The 16,310-nt window shown below is 39.1% G+C and overlaps 1 protein-coding gene across 2 annotated transcripts in view; it reads left to right on the forward strand.

Moving 5' to 3' along the window:
- The window catches only part of AGK (acylglycerol kinase), an 87,280-nt gene that overhangs the window by 55,977 nt on the left and 14,993 nt on the right, over positions 1 to 16,310 (forward strand). For both annotated transcript variants that reach the window (XM_046670086.1, XM_046670085.1), the window contains 3 exons: positions 3,126 to 3,195; positions 12,919 to 12,998; positions 15,739 to 15,796. In XM_046670086.1, coding sequence (XP_046526042.1) covers positions 3,126 to 3,195; positions 12,919 to 12,998; positions 15,739 to 15,796 — 208 coding nt within the window. The remainder of the gene's footprint in view (positions 1 to 3,125; positions 3,196 to 12,918; positions 12,999 to 15,738; positions 15,797 to 16,310) is intronic.

The following is a 16,310-nucleotide window of genomic DNA, read 5'->3' on the forward strand; positions in this document are numbered from 1 at the left end:
CCCTTTGTGTCTCTCTTCTCCTCCTAGGACACCTTTAATACAGATATTTGTGCTTGATGTTGTCCAGAGGTCCCTTAGACTGTCCTCATTCTTTTTAATTCTTTTTTCTTTTATCTGTTTAACTTGGGTGATTTCCTCTAGTCTTTCATCCAGCTTGCTGATCTGTTCTTCTGTGTCACTTGCTCTGCTCTTGAGTCCATCTATTGAATTTTTCAGTTCCAGTATTCTTCACTTCTGATTGGTTCTTTTTTATATTTTCCAATTCTTTGTTGAAGTTCTCACTGAGTTCATCCATTCTTCTCCAAGATCAGTGAGCATACTTATGACTATTAGTTTGTACTCTTAGTCAGGTAGATTGTTTATCCCTGTTTATTTTAGTTCTTTTTCTGAGTTTTTGTCCTGTCCTCTTACTTGGAATGTATGCCTTTGAGTTCTCATTTTGCCTCTTTCTCTCTGCTTATGTCTTTGTATTAGGTAGATCAGCTATGTCTCCTGATCTTAGAGAGGTGGCCTTATGTAAGAGATGATTTATGAGGCCCAGCAGTGTGCTTTCCTCTTGTCACCAGTTTCAAATATTCCAGGAGTGACCCCTGTGTGTGCTCCATGCGTCCTTCTGTTGTGGCAGGGTTGCTCTTGCTGCAGGTGCCCAGGGATGCTATGCTGTCTCCCTGGCTGGCTGGTTGTAATGCTCAGCTGTGTGTGGCAGCTATGGTCCCTTCAGTCATTTTATTGGGCATGGAGAGCCTCCGCACAGTTGGCTGCAGGGTCTAATAGCACATTCCTGTTACAGTTTTTCTATTAAGTGAGTAGGCCCCTGCACGACTGTTTGCTAGGCTCAGGGGCTTACAATTGCTGTAGGCCTCCAGCCTGCTGCAAGGCTGTTGTCAACTCTCTCAGGATTACAGATGAGTGGGGCTGGTCCCAGGCAGGGGAGAGCACCCAATTGTTTTGGGCTTTGGAAGGTAGGGCCACTCCTTTATGTGGCTGTTTGAGGAGCGCAAGTCTGCTGCAGCTGACAAGCCCCACTGCCCACAGGGCCACACACCCCATCAATACACTCTTGCACCACGCAGGTGCCCTGACCCACTGAAGTGGGCCCATTCGCCTCCCTGAAGAGGCCCCACACACTCCACCAACACAGCCACCCCTCATGCACACCCTGCCCCACGGAAGTAGACCTACTCACTTGGCTGCAGAGGTTCCAGGCGCTTCACCTATGTGGGCCTACAAGTTGCCTGAGGGCTTGCCGTTGGATGGGGCCAGTCTCTAGGGTGGGCTGCCTGCCCTGGCTGAGCTGGATTAAATCCATGCTGGTGGGTGAGGCAGACCCCTGTGCCAGCAGCCCAGCGGAAGAAACTCTAATGGCATCTGCCAGCGTCTGTGTCAGCACGCCTGTACTAGGTCACAATAACGACTGCCTCCATGTCTCAGTACCTGGGGGTGGTCCCAGGCTGGGGAGGTCTCACCTCTCCCTGAGATGTGCCCAGATCCTATCAAGTGAGTTTCTTTTCACCAAAGGACTGTGCGCCTTTCTTTTAGGTTGCTTTCTGAAATGGGTGAATTTGAGTGTGGGCCCTTTAAGAGCAGGCGTGTTTTTTCCTTATGTCCTATAGCTTTTCTGGGGGTATTGCCCATTGTAATCAATAGCCAGCAAAGCCAGATGTTATGACACTTGTATTGGTTGTGCTGAGTCCAAAAGCTGCTTATTGTGGTAATGCTCCCCCACTCAGATACCCCACTCCTCCACTGAAGGCTTCATACCTTAAGATTGCTCCCGGCTGACCCTGAAGTGCAGTGGCCAGAAGGTGTTTTTTCCCTCTCCAGAAAGGAATTTCTGCCTCTTCCACTTCAGTCAGGACTGTCCCTTGTTATGGGTGTTCTTCTTATCCAGTTTTCAGTTCTCTTTCAGAGGCAATTGTTTCAAGAGTGGTTGTAAATTTGTTGTGTCCGTGGGAGGAGGTGAGTTCAGAGTCCGCCTGTGCTTCCATCTTGACACCGTCTATTCTCTGTACTTTTTTCTATCCTTGAAATTCTATAGAATAAACCCATTTGTTTATCAAATGTTGATTGCCTATTATGTGCCATGCACTGTGCTAGGTGTAGGTTTTATATCAGTCAATAAATGGATGTAGATTATTACTCACCTTGTGGAACTTTCGGTCTCTAGGAGGAGGCAGATGATAAAGATGTAAATTAAAAAATATACATTGTGATCTACTGTGAAGGAAAATGAATACGGTTCAGTGATAGGGAATTACAGGGAAGGACCTCTCTAGGCTGGGACATTTCAGCCAAGGTCTGAAGGACGGGAGTAGCCAGGCATGCAAAGAGACAGCGTTTAGGTGACCGGAGGGCTGTGCATGCTGGGCAAGGAAAGTGATGTGGGTTTACTCCTTCTCTCTGCCCCAAGAGCAAATATCTTATTGTCTGGCCGCTTGTTGACTTAATATTTCTTTTGCTGACGATCTGTTGTGTGTTAATATGTCTGACCTTGATTCTAATTAGAATATGAACCCCAGAACTGCTTCTAAGCTTGGCACAGTTCCACGTGCCCTGAATGGATGTCGGTAGTACATGCCTTTTTCACCTATAGACTTTTCAACTGTCGATCAGAATGTAGATAGAAACAGTCTGTGTCTGTGAACAAAAGAATCAGCAATGAAAATGAAGTACATCAGGATTGTATTTTGCTGCGATTACTCCAACAAATCCTGTTCTTTAGTTACCCTTTGGGTTCTTAGAGTGAAAAGAAGTATTGTTTTTTCAAGTGCTTGAATTTCTTGTAATGAATGAAAAATATTGTTATATTATTATTATTGAAGTATCATATTTTCCAGTGATGAGAGTCAGACACATTGTAGAGACCCAGTAAATGTGAAGTAAATAAAGGATTCGTTCTTTGTATAAACTTCTCTTCACCAAAGCCTTCTCTTTGAGTCTATATCAGAGCCTTCCACTATACTTGTATCAGTAATTCTTTTCTTGGAATATTTTGAAGGAATAAATCTTTTTCCTGACCCAACTGTTGGTACTCTGGGCAGGAATGTAGTTTGCGTGTGTGTGTTTTGGAGGGAGGTGTTGCTTATTTTTCACAGCGTGACCATTTCTTTCTGGTTATCTTTTAGACACATTACAGATGCTACACTTGCCATCGTGAAAGGAGAGACAGTTCCACTTGATGTCTTGCAGATCAAGGTAAAGTCTTTTCTTCAAGTTTGAAAAAAGTAACAAAGCAATACACACATGTTAAAGAAAGTAAAATGTAGCAGTTCAAATGAGATTCTAATGAAAATAATAGTCCCTCTTGTTACCCTTTCCTATCCCAAGTATAACTCCCCAGGGAAAAATAATTTTACTGGTTTATTGTAGTTGTTATCACTAATTAATATGCTCATGATGCTACTTTTTAAAATTGAAGTTAAAAAAACCCCCACAAAACATAAAATTTACCTTCATAACCATTTTTAGGTGTTCAGTAGTGTTAAGTATATGATACTACTTCTTGATTTATCAGTTTTGGATTTTGTCTCTTGACCTCTTTGTTATAAGAATTCCTCTATAACTCCTTTCAATATATTTGTATCACTGTTTTTCTTTCTTCTATTGATTACCTTTGGACTTCAAGTAACTTCTGTATCTCATGTGGTTGTTTTGAGTATTAAAAGAGCTACTCAATACAGAGCACTTAGGACAGTGACTGATTTCATCTTCCCTGACTATATCGTGGCCACCTCTTTCTCCCATGCTCTGCCAAAGGTGAAACCTTTCTCATGTCCCGTCTGTGCTTTGGAGGGGCTTGTCTTTGGAATTCAGGTTACTTGGTTGTCTTGCAATCTCAGCTCTCTGATGGGTTTAAGAAAAATTATGATCTTGTAGATTATCTGGCTTTTTCTCACTTTTAGGGTGAGAACAATGTTCTTTGTAGCTTCTTACAACCTAGATGGGAGCAGAACTTCACATTTTTCTATTGGCTTGTCTAACATTTTCTTATTGATTGACAGATGAACTCATGAATTGTTTTAGCAGTATATTTGCTGGCTATGCCCATTGAAGGGCTTAGAAGCAATGACACCCAAAAGCACTGAGTGTACCTGGCACCCAGATTTTGGTCTCTCAATACCATTTCCTAATAAAAGTTTCCAAGACTTTTGAAGGGACAGTCTCAAAGTATTGCAGAATACTTAATAATTACAAGGAAAAAAATACATCTTTATAGTAGAGAAATCTAGCATATATACCACCTTAACCAAATGATCAAACTTAGCATCATCAATAATGGGACAAATAGACATTATCTGCCTCCTGATGTGATATATTGAGAATGAGACAGCATCACCTATGTAGTTTCCTGCCCAAAACATTAACTAATCTGAATCTAACTGAATCTAATAAGGAGAGAATAATCAAATCCAAATTGTGGAGCTTTCTAAAAATAATAATTGGTCTGGCCTTTTCAAAAATGTCAAGGTCATGAAATCCAAAGGAAGGTAGAGATTAAGATTAAAGGAAACTAGGGGCTGGCCCCGTGGCCGAGCGGTTAAGTTCGCACACTCCACAGCAGGCGGCCCAGTGTTTCGTTAGTTCGAATCCTGGGCGCGGACATGGCACTGCTCATCAGACCACGCTGAGGCAGCGTCCCACATGCCACAACTAGAAGAACCCACAACGAAGAATACACAACTATGTACCGGGGGGCTTTGGGGAGAAAAAGGAAAAAATAAAATCTTTAAAAAAAAAAAAAAAAAAGATTAAAGGAAACTAAGAAATATCATAATTAAATACAGTATATGATTCTGGAATTGGAAAAATAAAAATAGTGACAACCATAAAAGATATTATTGGATTAGAGATATTTTAACATGGACTATATGTTAAATACTATATGTTGATGTTAGATTTCTTGAGAGTGACTATGGTATATATGGTTATGTCTGTTGTGTCCTTATCTTAGGGGATGCTGCTGAAATATTTAGGGGTGAAAGATCATGAAGTCTGCAATTTATTTGCAAATAATTTAACAGTGCTACAAACATACATACACAGATAAAGCTAATATGGGGAAATGTTGGCAGTTGGTGAATTTGGGTGAAAGATGTAAATGGTGTCCATTATACATAGAAAACATTTTTTGGTTTGACATTTTATCAAAATAAAAATTTTGTAGAGAAGAAAACCCAATAGCCATTCCTGATTCTTGATTAGAATCTTTTCTTTAAAAAGGGTTTAATTCTTAGAAAAAAGATATTCTCACTGGATAGTAGTTAAGTAACTATTTGTTCTTCATCTAAACGTCTTTTTTTACCCCCCTGGAAAAGGCAGATTCCTAAGAAGGCTGAGCCATAAAGCCAAATAGTCCTATAAACAGTGAGCCCTGTGTACTTCACTCAGGTTTAGCCTTCAAACGTACCGGCTGCATTCAGGTTGTCCTCCAGAGGCTGTGAACATTTTACCTTCATTTGGGTTTCCTGATATCTGTGAAAGAACGGTCACGCTGTGTCGTGATTCCAAACTTCAATCCTAAAATGTTAGTTATATAGCATTTGCTATCTGCATGTTTACGACTGGAGAACCCATGAGCTTGCAGCCAATTTTCCTTTTATTTTCCTTTGTTCTTCATGCAGTGATGGTGGGACTCTCCACCATGACCTCATTGGTCATGATAAAAGTGATTTAAGTTGCAATTGGTTCCTTATATAATAAAGCTAAATTGTTTTCACAAATTGGAAGGGCTATGCTGAAAGAAATTCTGGCCTGGGAAAGGTACTAGATCGACATCTATGAAGACATTATTTGAAAATATTGTTATTATCAAAGGAGGTGAATCAGGATATACAACTGAGTGATTTACGGCTTCTTATATATGTATGAGAAGCAATACATTCCAGAGTAATTAGATTTAACTGGGAATTCTTGATTGTACTTGTATTTACATGTCCCTTGTCTCCTTTATGTTTTTCTTTCACATATACTGATTTTGTGAATTGATGAAGCCAGTATCACATTTGCCACAGGCTCTGTATATTCATGACACAGCCCAGGAAGCAGAAAACTTTTAAAATCAATTCCTAGAAAATGTAGTACAACAGCCTCTGCTGTGGTTTCTGAGGCACCCTGCTAAGCTGAACTTGTCTTCTCTTTTCCCTTATTTCTGGAAATTGCTTTCAGAATATGGGGAAAAGCATTATAGATGAAACCTGATACCATAGACATTATAGATAAAGCCTGATACCAGATTCCTCTTCTTTTAAAAAACAAACCCAAACCCAGTTAAACGTGTAACTGAAGATTTTCCAAAGATAAAAGAAATAGTCCTTGGAAGCTATAATAATGCTTTGTATATCTAGCTTTTTACATTGTTAGCGTGTGTTCACATCTCATTTGGACCCCCAACTGAGTGAGGAAGGCAAGATGTGTATCGATATCTTCATTTGACAACTAAAAACAAAATTATCTAGTCATATGTCTAGTTGTGCTGGAGACAGAGGTAGAATCTCGATTTTCTGTCTTATGGTCCATTGCCCTTTCCACTTCACTGTTTTGTCCAGGTGCTATCACTTGGTACCATCCCATGATTTTTAAAGGGCATTTTTCCCATGTGGACATCTATAACACCTAGTACTTGACTTTTAAGTAACTATTGGAAAGATCTGTGGAATTTTTTCTAGTGCTTTCTTTTTTGCTCTTTCAGTTGGACTCTTAGACCCTGCCAACCCAGAACCAGATGAAGAGGATAGGGAGGTGGTGAGAAGTTAGAATCTCTCCCTTTCCCCTATCTCTCATTCCTGGCTAATTACATGGCTTCCTTCTGTAAAACCCTGATTCTGATCATTCTCTTAAGATGATACTTAGAGCTGCTTCGGAACCCCCTCAGGCTCCTTCTGCCTTGTTTCTTTCTCTTCATTGAGAATCCCTAAAATTCCTAGATTAGGCACCTATCTAGTTGACAAGAATTGTTTTCTCGTCACTGTTCCTTGAGCTTTTATTCCAACCAGCTCTCCTAGTTACTTTCCTCTGCAAACATCTAGGCCATCTTCTCTCAGGGATTTACTCTCTCCAGGGATCTATGACTTGAGGCAGCATATCTCCTTTACTGTTAAGATCTGGCTGTGTGCCTGTCTTTCTGTATCTCTTCTTGTTTGCTGACCTCTCCATCTCGTAATCTTGACTATCACCCAGACTTTGACTGGGCTAAGATACAGTGGTACTTTGTCTATTGGCTTCACTCTGTCCATCTGACCTTGCTTATTTTTTCCTGTGTTTGTGTGAACCCCAACGAGGACCAGTCTCTCCACTGCTGACTCCTCTAAATCCTGAGGGCTCTTTGCCCATCTGCTTCTCTAGATCTTTCACACCCATTTCCTGTTGTCCAGAGCCATTCTGACCCTTTGCTAGGATATAGCACCCCAAATCAGTGGAACCTTAAGGTTACAAGGCTTTTCAGTTAATCTTAACAGAATATTCCTAAAATTCTTCCCCCCAGATGAAGAAAGAGAAAAGTCTTAGAGCAACGTTCAGGAGGTCTTGAGTACACATCCCAGTGCTTCTTCCCTACACTATATGTTTTAGAACAGCATCCCCCGAGGAATAGTAGGTATGCAGAATGTCTTCTGAGAAAGGTTGCACAGTTAACAACTCAGGAAACTGTATATTGTATTTCTCCTTTTGGAAAGTTATAATGTACATTAACTTATTAAAGACTAAAAAGAGCTGCAATAAACATAACTTGTTTCAAACCAGATAAGTTTGGTATTTCCTCAGCTTATTTCACCATGGAATCTTCTGTCATCATCATCATCATCATCATCATCATCATTAGATGTAACATTTATTAACATCTTATGAAACATTTGGGAAATCCTCCCGTAGATACGGGAAACTCACATAGTGTTGTTTCTCCCTTGTCGGCTAGAACATTCTTTCTTTTGTTTCTTTTCTCTCTACCCCTCTTCTCAACCTCTCCTGATCTAGGTACAGAACCTTATTCTTTTTTTTCCTTTTTAGGGAAGGACTGGAGAAATCACTAGGGTATACACTTGCTATTGTATTGCAGTGTCCTTCCTCAAGGGGCCTGGCCTCTCTCTCTCTCTTTTTCTTTAATTAGCATGCATCTTCCTTAGCCCAATACTATAGGATTCAGCCTTGTTTCATTCTCCTTCAATACTGGATAATGCTTAGCTCACTTTTGGGAACCTCCTAGGTAGATCTTCAAAAATTATAACGAATAAATAAAAGAATGAATCCAGGATATATAAAGATACACACACACACACACACACACGTATGCTGGATCAAAAAATATAGTTAGGGGGCCAGCGTGGTGGCATAGTGGTTGTGTTCACATGCTCTGCTTCAGCGGCCTGGGATTCGTGGGTTTGGATCCCGGGTGTGGACCTATGCACCACTCATCAAGCCACACTATGGTGACGTCCCACATACAAAATAGAGGAAGATTCGGGGCTGGCCCCGTGGCCGAGTGGTTAAGTTTGCACGCTCCGCTGCAGGCGGCCCAGTGTTTCGTTGGTTCGAATCCTGGGCGCGGACATGGCACTGCTCATCAGACCACGCTGAGGCAGCGTCCCACATGCCACAACTAGAAGGACCCACAACGAAGAATATACAACTATGTACCGGGGGGCTTTGGGGAGAAAAAGGAAAAAAATAAAATCTTTAAAAAAAAAAAAAATAGAGGAAGATTGGCACAGATGTTTGCTCAGGGCCAATCTTCCTCACCAAAACAAAAAAGATATATATATATATATATATATATATATAGTTAATTGCATTTTTTTTGCCTCCCACCCCTCATCTCTGGCAGCCACCAGTCCAGTCTCTGTAACTATGAACTTGTTTTTTAAGGTTCCACATATAAGAAAGATCATGCAGTACTTGTCTTTCTCTGACTAATTTCAGTTAGCATAATGCCCTTGAGGTCCATCCATGTTGTTGCAAATGGCAAGATTTCATTCTTTTTTATGGCTGAATAATATTCCATTGTATAGATATACCACAATTTCTGTATCCATTCATCCATCAGTTGACACTTAGGTTGTTTCCATGTCTTAGCTATTGTAAATAATGCTGCAGTGAACATAGGGGTACCTATATCTTTTTGAGTTAGTGTTTTCATTTTCTTTGGATAAATACCAAAACTGGAATTGCTGGATCATATGGTAGTTCTATTTTTAATTTTTTGAGGAAACTTCATACTATTTTCCATAGTGGCTGCCCCAATTTACATTCCTCCCAATGGGTCACAAGGGTTTCCTTTTCTCCACATCCTCACCAACATTTGTTACTTCTTGTCTTTTTGATAATAGCCATTCTAACAGGTGTGAAGTGATATCTCCTTGTGGTTTTGATTTGCATTTCTCTGATGATTAATGATGGTGAGCATCTTTTTTTATGTACACTGGCCATCTGTATGTCTTCTTCAGAAAAATATGTATTCGGATCTTCTACCCATTTTTTAATTGGATTTATTTGGGGTTTTGGCTAAGTTGTATGAGCTCTTTATGTATTTTGCATAGTAGCCCCTTAGCAGATTTGCAACTATTTTTTCCCATTCAGTAGGTTGCCTTTTCATTTTATTGATGATTTCCTTTGCTGTGCAGAGCTTTTTAGTATGATATAGTCTCACTTATTTATTTTTGCTTTTGCTTTTGGTGTCAGATTCAAAAGATCATCACCAAAACCTATGTCAAGGAGCTTACTGCCTATGTTTTCTTCTAGGACTTTTATGGTTTCAGGTCTTAAACATTCAAGTCTTTAATCCATTTTGAGTGAATATTTGTGTGTGGTGTAAGATAAGTGGTACAGTTTCATTCTTTTGCATGTGGCTGTCCAGTTTTCCCAGCACCATTTATTGAAGAGACTGTCCTTTCCCCATTGTATATTCTTGGCTCCTTTCTCATAAATTAATTGACCATATATGCCTGGGTTTACTTCTGGCTTCTCTGTTCCATTGATCTATGCCAATACCATACTGTTTTAATTACTATAGCTTTGTAATATAGTTTGAAATCAGGGAGTGTAATGCCTCCAGCTTTGTTCTTTCTCAAGATTGCTTTGGCTATTTGGGTTTTCTGTGGTTCCATACAAATTTTAGAATTATTTGTTCTATTTCTTTGAAAACTGCTATTGGACTTTTAATAGGGATTGCATTGAATCTGTAGATTGCTTTGGGTAGTATGGACATTTTAACAACATTGCTTCTTCCAATCCATGAGCACAGAATATCTTTCCATTTATTTGTGTCTTCTTCAATTGTTTAATGTCTTGTAGTTTTCAATATAAAGTCTTTATCTCCTTGGTTAAATTTACTCCTGGATATTTTATTCTTTTTGATGCCATTGTGAATGGAATTGTTTTCTTTATTTGTCTTTCTGGTAGTTAGTTATTAGTATATAGAAATACTATAGGTTTTTGTGTATTGATTTTGTCCTGCAAACTTTACTGAATTTGTTTATTAGTTCTAACAGTTTTTTTGATGGAGTCTTTAGGATTTTCTGTATATAAATATCATGTCATTTGCAAATAGTGACAGTTTTACTTCTTCCTTTCCAATTTGGATGCCTTTTATTTCTTTTTCCTGCCTAATTGCTCTGGCTAGGACTTCTAGTACTGTGTTGAATAAAAGTAGCCAGAGTGGGCCTTTTTTTCTGGTTACTGATCTTAGAGGAAAGGCTTTCAGCTTTTCACCACTGAGTGTGATGTTAGCTATGGGCTAACATATATGTCATATATGCCCTTTATTATGTTGAGGTACATTCCCTCTGTAGCCACTTTGTTAAGAGTTTTTATCATAAATGGATGTTGAATTTTGTGAAATGCTTTTTCTGCATCTGTTGAGAGACCATGTGATTCTTATCTTTCACTTTGTTACTGTGGTGTATCACATTGACTGATTTGCGGATGTTGAACCATTCTTGCATCCCTGGAATAAATCCTACTTGGTGGTGGCGTATGATCCTTTTAATATATTGTTGCATATGATTTGCTCATAGTCTGTTGAGGATTTTTTCCTCTATGTTCATCAGGGATATTGGCCTGTAATTTTCTTTTCTTGTGGCATCCTTGTCTGGTTTTGGTTATCAGGGTAATGCTGGCCTCATGAAATGTTTGGAAGAGTTCTCTTCTCCTCTTCTATTTTCTGGAAGAGTTTGAGAAGGATTTGAATTACTTTTTCTTTGAATGTTTGGTAGAATTCATCAGTGAAGCCATCTGGTCCTAGACTTCTGTTTGTCGGGAGGTTTTTGATTACTGATTCAATCCCCTTACTAATAATTGCTCTGTTCAGATTTTACTTTATTCTCTAAAATTTAATTTATGTTTTGTTTTAAAATTTATATTGTTTTCCTTGACCATTCATCTCCTTTGCTCCCCGACTCGTTATACAGTTGCACCTGTTCTGTACTTTTGTAATACTTGATACATATCTCTGTTCTCTGAACTTGTATTGTTATTTCTGTGTCTGAATACCCCCCATTGTACCATGAGCTCTTTGAAGGTAGACGTTTTTTTATCACTAGTCTCTAATATATAATATATATTCATTAATGATAATTCCATGAACAAAATAAATGAATGAAATATTAGCTTAATATATTTAGGATGGCTCAAAGCCCTGCTGTCTTCCACAATTTGCATGTGGCACCCAGGAGACCAATACATCCTGGCTGTGCCAGTCGTGAGTTGTCTCACCATCACCTCTTTGCTCTGCCATCTCTCTCTCTAATTCCCTTTTCCCTTGCTTATGCAGGTGCAGAGAGCAGAATAGCCAATCTGCTTGAACAGATAGATGATCAAAGATTGAGAGGCCAGTGTCTTTTTCTTGTAGGCTACCCCTATTTGTGTGTGATTCTCCTAGAAACCCCTCACTTGGTTTTGGTGGAGTGGGAACAGGAGTGAACGTGGGATTGAAGTGGGATTGAGAGGGAAGCACTCACTCCCCTGACGAGAAGACTTTGCATACTTTCTCTCAGCCAGCAACTTGCCATGCCTAGGATTCTCCTTCAGTTCCTAATCTTTGGCTTATACTGGGTGTAATGAGGACATGGTGGAAATCGAGCTGCTTTTGTGCCTATTGAGCATGTTCTGTGGAGTTGTGTCTAGCATTTGTCAGCTTTCTTTCGAATGTGGGAGTACTCTTGGGCTTTAGGTGTAATTCTGTGCTACGGGAAAAGCCCCCTGAGAATCCTACTATATATATTGTTTGTCCTTTAAGGAAGGTCCCTCAGGGAGTATAAACTCTTAGAGGCAGTGGCTCTATTGTGTGTTTTCTATATATTGCTTAATTCACTGATTTATGAGAAACTCACTGATTGTAATATGCACTATTTGGCCATAAAGCATTGGACTAAATCCAAATCACTTTTTTTTTTCTCTTTTTATTTTTATTTTTTTCCAAATCACTTTTTATTCTGACTTGTTATCACCAGTATCTGGCCATAGTTTCAGATATGCAGGTGAAACATACATATCTGAAAATACCAGGACTAGATTAGAGTACCAGGACTCTGATCTTACTTGAGTACTCTTGGGCCTCTAAAGAGAATGCAGGCTTAAATTACCTTTATCTTGGACAAGTATATGAGAGAGAGGAAATTCTGACTGACTTGACTAATTGGTCCAAGGACCAGCATAGTTAAGTACTCCTTAATTTACAGTCGGAAGTATAATATGTTTCCTTGCCAGCAGATTCATGAGGCCTAATATATAAAAATTTGTTTCATTTTACAGTATGGTTTATTCAAGTACTTTTACTAAGCACTCATAGAGTTAATTTCTTAGATTTTGAACATCCTTTTTAGAATTTTGGTTTGATGAAAAGTAGGCCACGAACATTTGCTGGGTACTTACCTGTATAGAGTTCCAAGTTATTGTAATCATTAATTGAAATTAAATGTATTTAACTTCCAGGGTGAAAAGGAACAACCTGTGTTTGCAATGACTGGCCTTCGATGGGGATCCTTCACAGATGCTGGCGTCAAAGTTAGCAAGTAAAGGATTATTGTATTGATGTGTGATGATTATTTAAAAAAAAACCTTCTTATTCTGTTTCTGTCTTTGAGATTTCAACATACAGTGATCTTCTAGGAATAAATTTGGTGGGCCTGGAGGTTGAATTATGTATGAATAATAGAGGTAGAGGTTTATATCTTACATGCGGAAAGGTTAAGGAATGTTCCAGTTTCCTCTACACTATTTTGGTGGTAGCTAAAGAGGAGAAGAGTATGTCTCTATTTCTAAACATAATATTTGATTGTAGGTTGGGCTTAAGCTAGACTGAAGGGGAACCGGATTGCCCATCACCCTGCAGCCTGCTTAGCTGGGTACCAAGTGAAAGGCACCGCTGGGGCCACAGCCCTCTGGAACTTTTACCGTGTTTGGAAGACTGTCCCTGAGAGGTGTTCTTTTTGAAGGCCTAGCAGATTGAGAGACCATAGGCTGCCTCTTTCAGAGAAGGAAGAAAGGCGGATGCCTGGTTGTGTTGTGAGATGAAAGAAGCAGGCCCGTTGAGGTGATTAGAGGGCCACCGCTGGCTTTTCATGGGAATGGGCTTATTTTTGGAGAATTCATTGTGAAAATGGAGCTGTTGGCTTGGACAGGAGGTGTGTCGTGTTCTGTCTGATGTGGAGAGGTAGTGTAACAGCACAGGCTTCCTGAGGTGGGGCTGGAGGAGGCGCCATGGGAGGCTCACCTCATATCCAGTGGGTGGTGCTTTTTCTTTACCTTTTCTTAAAAACAGGCCTGCAATTTTAGTGTAGTTTAAATGAATTCTGATTGATCTCACACATAGCTTTTATCAAGAAACTCCTCTTTTATTTCATAGGCATTCTTGCCACACTTTCTTTACGGAAATTTCTCTCACTTGTTTCACTTTGTTATTCCTGCTAATGAAGTTCCTGATAGTGGAATGTCAAAAGAAAGCTATTACTGAAGTCTTTTACATACTGCATGATTTAATATTCACATCTTTTTATTTGCAAGTATGCCATGGTATCTTGACTCCACAAGTTACCTTGAATTTGATCTGTAATCTCAAATACCAGCAACTCACCAAGAAGAATTGCCTAGTTTTCGCTGAAAAAGTCTGGTGAGAACAAATTGCTTTCTAAAATGTATTAATTGACAATTAAGCAGAAGCACAGGTCAGCCCCTTTAGGAATCCTTGCCCATTTCACATATTTACCCACATTTTGATTGATTTCTGAACAATGAATTTTAAAATTCTGGTTGTTATCTAGTATCTCGACTAGGACTATCCACTGAGTCGCTCTGTGTGTCATGGAAGAAACAATAGGGATGTGAGAAATGATTTACTAGCTGGCCATAGGAAGACTAGAAGCGTAGCATCCAAATTTGCTATTAATAGAGATGAAGGGAACTGGGACAGTTTAGAAGTCAACTGCCTTAGTAGGGATGTGTTTCTCTCTGGCTAACCAGGAAAAGTAGCAGATTATTAAGTAAGCTTAAAAAAAAATCAGATGATCAAGGCCCTCATTAGAGGCATAACAATATAAACCCAAATAATAATTAGAATAGCTCTACATTGCTCTTTGGGTATATTTAAACTCCTTATTCCGGCACTCAAGGCCCAGCTCAATCCATCATCACCCCTAATTACCTGGTTATGTATCTTTACTTTTAAGCTCTTGCTCTGGCTGCTATTCTGAGTGTTTCCTGCACCTTTGCTTTTCCTCTTGCCCAGAATGATTTCTTTCCATCTTTGGTGTATCTCAGTCCAGCCCATTGCTCTAAATTCCATGCCCTTACTTTCTTCTTCATTACACAAGCATCACTGCTCTAGTGATTTGAGGCTCTTAATGATTTCTTGTCCCTTCTTGACTCTCCTAACCATAAATAGTGATCAGTTTATACCATGTCATATATTTATGTATACATATATAGTCATTTATTGTTTTCTGTTCCTTTTTGGGGCTTTATTTTCTCAAATTATAAACCCTCAAAGGGAGAGATTTTATACTCTATATTTCTTCTGTTTCCTCCATATGTGTAGTAAGTGCTAAGTAAATGCATATTGATCAGAATCAACTAGGGAGCAATTAAGATGGGCTGGCAGGTGGCAGGTAAGTTTTAAGAGAGGATTCTACTTTCTGCCACTTTTCTAATTCCAACTCGTCATCTTTCTCTCTTCAGTCGCTTTTCTGTATTTAGCCATATGAAGTAGACCTGCCTCGCTCCTAGATTTAACATCTGCCATTTTAAAGCTGCATAATATGAGTAATGGGAAATTATGCTGATTTACAAATTTTAATTGCATGTTTGTGTGTGAGAGAGGACATGGTATACAGGATCCAGTCATTTAGCATGTGAATGACACATCAGATCACCCAGCATCTGCATCTCATTGTGGCTTTATCATCCTCTACTCATTGCTCTCTTGAATGTATACTCAACTGTGTTCTATGGTTGAAAGTATATGTTATGGTGATACTTGTGAATTTAGGGATTCAAGGAGACTCTGATTATATATCCCTTGTAAATTGCAAGCATCTATCTACTGTATAACTAATTACGTACTGTTTGACATAGCATTGAAATGCAGATTAAAAATTTGCTGTAATACTCTCTTATGCTGAGCCACAATTCCCAAGCCTCCACAGCAGACTCTCCAGTAGAGGTGTAATTCTCATGTATTGTCTGTCATGAATGGTATCTATCACACTGATAGTTCTTTTAATATTCTAATTAGATTTTTATCTTGATCTTTCTCAGGTACTGGTATCTTGGGCCTCTAAAAACCAAAGCAGCCCACTTTTTCAGCACTCTTAAGGTAAATGCAGTTTAAAATGTAGAAATTTGCCGTATCTTATTCTGTCATTACTCTGTGACGTATGTATTTAAAATTTTTAAAAAATTTCTTCCTATGGATATATATGACGTGCTCCAATACTAAAATGGGGGCATATTTACTTATGAACAAATGCAGAAAGCATTCCTGTTTTGATAAACAATTGCCCCTCATCTGCCAACACATTTCCTCCATTACCAAACCCATATATAATTTCTCTTTACTACTCCACTTCCCTTTACCTCTTCATTCACTTGCTCTTGCCAGACAAATCTTAAACAGAATGATCGTTATCTCATCAATTATTTGTTAGTGTGTCTATATTAGTATCTGGAAATGAATTGAAGATTTGTATCTGAAGGTATCTAATCGTACAGGTTTGTATATAATATTGGAGGTTTCAAACTGCTAGGCAAATATGGGTAGCGGTTACTGTATTGGGCAGTACAGCTATAGAACGTTTCCATCATCAGAGAAAGTTCTATCAGGCAGTGCT

Source organism: Equus quagga, chromosome 8, assembly GCF_021613505.1.
Source record: "Equus quagga isolate Etosha38 chromosome 8, UCLA_HA_Equagga_1.0, whole genome shotgun sequence".
NCBI lineage: Eukaryota > Metazoa > Chordata > Mammalia > Perissodactyla > Equidae > Equus > Equus quagga.